At 36.0% G+C, this 4,064-nt stretch overlaps 1 protein-coding gene across 2 annotated transcripts; it reads left to right on the top strand.

The window, feature by feature from the left end:
- The first annotated feature begins 1,238 nt into the window (after positions 1-1,238).
- Positions 1,239-4,003, top strand: LOC111371284 (fimbrin-2-like). 2 transcript variants are annotated; one of them, XM_022993182.1, is made up of 4 exons: positions 1,239-2,140; positions 2,225-2,446; positions 3,255-3,496; positions 3,700-4,003. In XM_022993182.1, exons 1-4 carry the CDS (start codon positions 2,054-2,056, stop codon positions 3,911-3,913), a joined length of 765 nt encoding a protein of 254 aa, XP_022848950.1. In that variant the 5' UTR covers positions 1,239-2,053; the 3' UTR covers positions 3,914-4,003. The 2 variants fall into 2 exon arrangements, with proteins under 2 accessions (XP_022848950.1, XP_022848951.1); XM_022993183.1 differs by having other exon boundaries at positions 2,225-2,398; positions 3,700-3,981.
- Positions 4,004-4,064: the final 61 nt, after the last annotated feature.

Genomic DNA, 4,064 nt, shown 5'->3' with positions numbered 1-4,064 from the left:
TATATTTTAATTTATTGTGATTTCACTTTAATTTAGTTGATATTTAAATTTATAGTAAATATATTTAGCTCCTGTTTGAGCCATATTTTTCATATCATCATAATGAGAAAATTTACTATTGGAGAGGAGGATGGGTCCTACACATGAAATAGCAGATAACAAAGGCGGCTGGACTTGTGGAATAACAGTCCAAATTTTCATTTTTTTGTCCCAAAAATTTGGTTCAAATAGGGGTTTAGTTTGTTTTAGATTTATTACTAGTGAGATATAAATATATATTAAATTGAATGAATTAATAACATAAAAGTAGACGGGCAAAAAAATATATGGTGAAACCGACGGTTTAAAATCAGACCAAACCGTTAGGTTTAGGTTTGAATTTTTTTCAAACCGTTCAAAATGGTTTGGTTTAGGTTTGAATTTTTCTCAAACTGTTTTAAACGGTTTGATTTGAAATTTTGCCAGAAATCGGTAAAATCGAACCGCTTACACCCCTAATATTGAGTGCAAAGTCGTTTCCTTTTGTAATCGGGAAACAAATGGTCTTTAGACCAACAACTATGACAAAACCCACAATTCCTTTCGAGCATTCTACGACGAAAAAAAAAAAAAACAAAAACCACTAACACATTTGCAGTCAATGATTGACCAATACAACAAATTTCAATTACTACCAATAACAAACCCAGACAAGGCAACCACAAGTAATCTTCGAATTTCAAATTCACAAAGTCGCAATTACAGACAGTATGGAAAATGCTTGGCTTATTGTTAGTAAAGGTCCGAGTGCAAAATATACTTGATGATAGGCGACCGGATATTGTGATTAAAATTGGTGTCCGGTGTCCGGTTGTTTGACGGCGATCGGATACTGTGGGTTGTGCGAGTTTAGCGACAGCAAGTGACGGCGATTGGAGATGGAGCTGGAAAGCTTGGGATGATTTTCGATTTTTTGGATTTTCAATTGAGGGATACGAGGAGGTTTTTGGTGTAATGGATGTTGCCTCCTTCTTTTCACAGCGATCGAAGATCGTTGGTCGTGCGACAACGACACCGTAGGCGAGAGTGCCGCGTAGCGACGCCAGAGACATAGGGTTCGATTTGGGGATTTTGCTTCTTTCTAGAGAGAAACGTCATGAACCAGTTGTGTGTGATGTTAAAAGGCAATTTTTTAGTTTTTACGAAGTGCCAAGTTAGCCTGTTTTTTAGCCTGGCTTTTTCCTGGCTCAGTAGCCCTTCTTTTCACAGCGATCGAAGATCGTTGGTCGTGCGACAACGACACCGTAGGCGAGAGTGCCGCGTAGCGACGCCAGAGACATAGGGTTCGATTTGGGGATTTTGCTTCTTTCTAGAGAGAAACGTCATGAACCAGTTGTGTGTGATGTTAAAAGGCAATTTTTTAGTTTTTACGAAGTGCCAAGTTAGCCTGTTTTTTAGCCTGGCTTTTTCCTGGCTCAGTAGCGCGATCGAACAAAATTTATGGTTCACATTCATCGATTTTAATATGCGACAATGTGCATCAGTTATTCTCTATTTCGTAAATTCTCAACGGATCAAAAGATAAAATGTTCTATTTTTTAATACAATTTGTTTAAAAAGAACTTGTTTGTCCGTTAGTTTCAACCCGTTAAAATTTAGAAATCATGAGAAATAACGAGTCAAAAGTAGGATTAATAATTTCAATGAAGTGTGATGAACCCTTTCCCCTCATCCATGCGATAGTAATTAGTATGAAAAGAAAAGGGAGGAATCAAAGTGACCGTTAAGAGAGTTATCTTTAATCATAAAACTGTCACTGTCTTATTGGCAATAAAAATTAGATTTTTCCAATCCAAAAAGTTGGTTTATTGGCTGTTAGCACCCAAAAAGGAATTGTAGTAATATTTTGAATTCATAGTTCAAATTCATCTTTGAACTTGCGGTGCTGACAGCTCTCCTCCAGTCCCCCAGTGTCTCCTAACACACTTTCTGTTCTTTTGCTTCTATAATTTGATTAATCTCTCTGTAAATAATCTGTATTTCAATTTGAAAGTAAAAGCTAAAGATTTAAAGAATGGCTGGTTATGTTGGGGTGTTCGTGTCGGATCCATGGCTTCAGAACCAGTTCACTCAAGTAGAGCTACGGAGCTTGAAATCCCACGTAAGTTTTTAATCAAATTTCTATGGTTTTTTTAAATATATAATTTTTGGTTTACATTTCAAATTAATGGGATTTCGGTTGCAGTTCATGACGATGAGGAGGGAGACTAGCGGCGGCCTGAAGCTGGCGGACTTGCAGGCGAAAATGTCGATGATAAAGCATATCCGAGAGAATCTTTCTGAGCAGGAAAGATCTTCATTTCTTCAGGATTCATATCAAAATTTGGGAGACGAAGTTGATTTCGAACTCTTTCTTCGGGTGAATCCACAAACAAAGATACTGATTATATGCATTTATTTATTGCATGTATGTGTTTTTAGAGCTTGGTTTTTTTTTTTTTTTTTGACGAGGTTGATGGAAAGTGTCTTGAGAATGTTCATGGAAATGAGCACTCACAAATCTATTTTTGTTTGTTTTATTGAATTTCAAGAGAATGAATCTTTTAGCTCAAAACCAGGTTTTAAATTGTAAAATGTTTACAAGTTAAACGAGGCTCAAAGTTAATGCAGTTTCTTGATCCAATGACTTTAAGGGTTCTTTTTAATCAATTTCCCTCCTAATCTGTGACTTTATACAATAACAGACTAATTCTCGCTACATTTAGGGTCGACTACATAAATCTTTTTTCTTCATCACTAGAACGTTGACTTCATGATTTATAAAAATCATTGTGAAGGATTGTGATTCTCTTTTTATGTCCCCATAATGTTGGATAAGAAAGAGCATTCAATGTCTAAATCTAAAATCTTTTATTTCGCTCCCCCCAAAAAGTGAAGTTTATTATTTACCAAGGTGAGTGGCTGTTAACTTGGTTTTTTCTTTTATCTATTTGTGATCTTTTGGGCTCCCACAAACTTGGTTTGTGATGAACCATAGGTTCATGAATGTTTGGTGAATTTTTGTCAAATATTTAGCTTTCGAAGAATCAAATATAAAAATATTTCTTGTTATTTTTACCAAATTTCTGGCAAATAAAACTTCATTTTAGTGGTTTCAGTGTTACTTCTGTCTTTTGTGACTACTGGGCTGATGTAATTTGGCAGTTAAATCTTTGCTTTCTATATCTCTTTTTATTCTGTTTATATAGCGGGGAAGTGTTTTCATTCTGTTGCAGGTTTATTTGAAACTCCTAGCGCTTGCAACAGAAAGGAGAGGAAGTGGTGCAAAAAATGCATCTGCTTTCCTCAAGTCTCCAACTTCTACACTGCTTCATACAATAAGTGAATCCGAGAAGGCATCATATGTTGGACATATAAATAACTATCTTGCGGAAGACAAATTCTTAAAGAAGTACCTTCCCCTAGAACCTTCAACAAATGATCTCTTCGAAATTGCCAAGGATGGAGTTCTTATCTGGTGATTATCTGTGGTTGCAAGGTGTACATTACTCACATGTTTGGTGGAGAGGATTGGATAGTATTGGACACTATTGAGGAAGAAGAAGCTAGAATTGTATTTCTTATATTGTTGAGTCCCATCCAATACCATGTACCAAACATGCACTATGTTTGCTAAGCATTACATTATATATCTAATATGAAATATGCTTCTTAATTCAGTAAGCTTATTAATGTTGCCGTACCTGGAACAATTGACGAACGAGCTATCAATACAAAGAGGGAGCTCAATCCATGGGAGAGGAATGAGAATCATACCTTATGCCTGAACTCTGCCAAGGCAGTTGGGTGTACTGTTGTCAATATAGGGACACAAGACTTTATTGAAGGAAGGGTGGGTGCCTGCTTTCATAAGAAACTGCTAGATTATGGTTGATTCTTGCTTTTTGTTTGGTTTTCTTGTGGATTTTGAGTGAAATCATTTACTGAAGATTTACTCCAACAGAAAGTAGCATTGCTTTCCTTCGATCATTTCTCTATCTCATATCTACGTTGCTTTCCTGTGGCATTGCAATTATCATTTTTTT

Source organism: Olea europaea, chromosome 22 (assembly GCF_002742605.1).
Source record: "Olea europaea var. sylvestris chromosome 22, O_europaea_v1, whole genome shotgun sequence".
Taxonomy (NCBI): domain Eukaryota; kingdom Viridiplantae; phylum Streptophyta; class Magnoliopsida; order Lamiales; family Oleaceae; genus Olea; species Olea europaea.
Note: the sequence above shows the minus strand (reverse complement) of the source record. Positions and strands in the feature narration are given on the sequence as shown.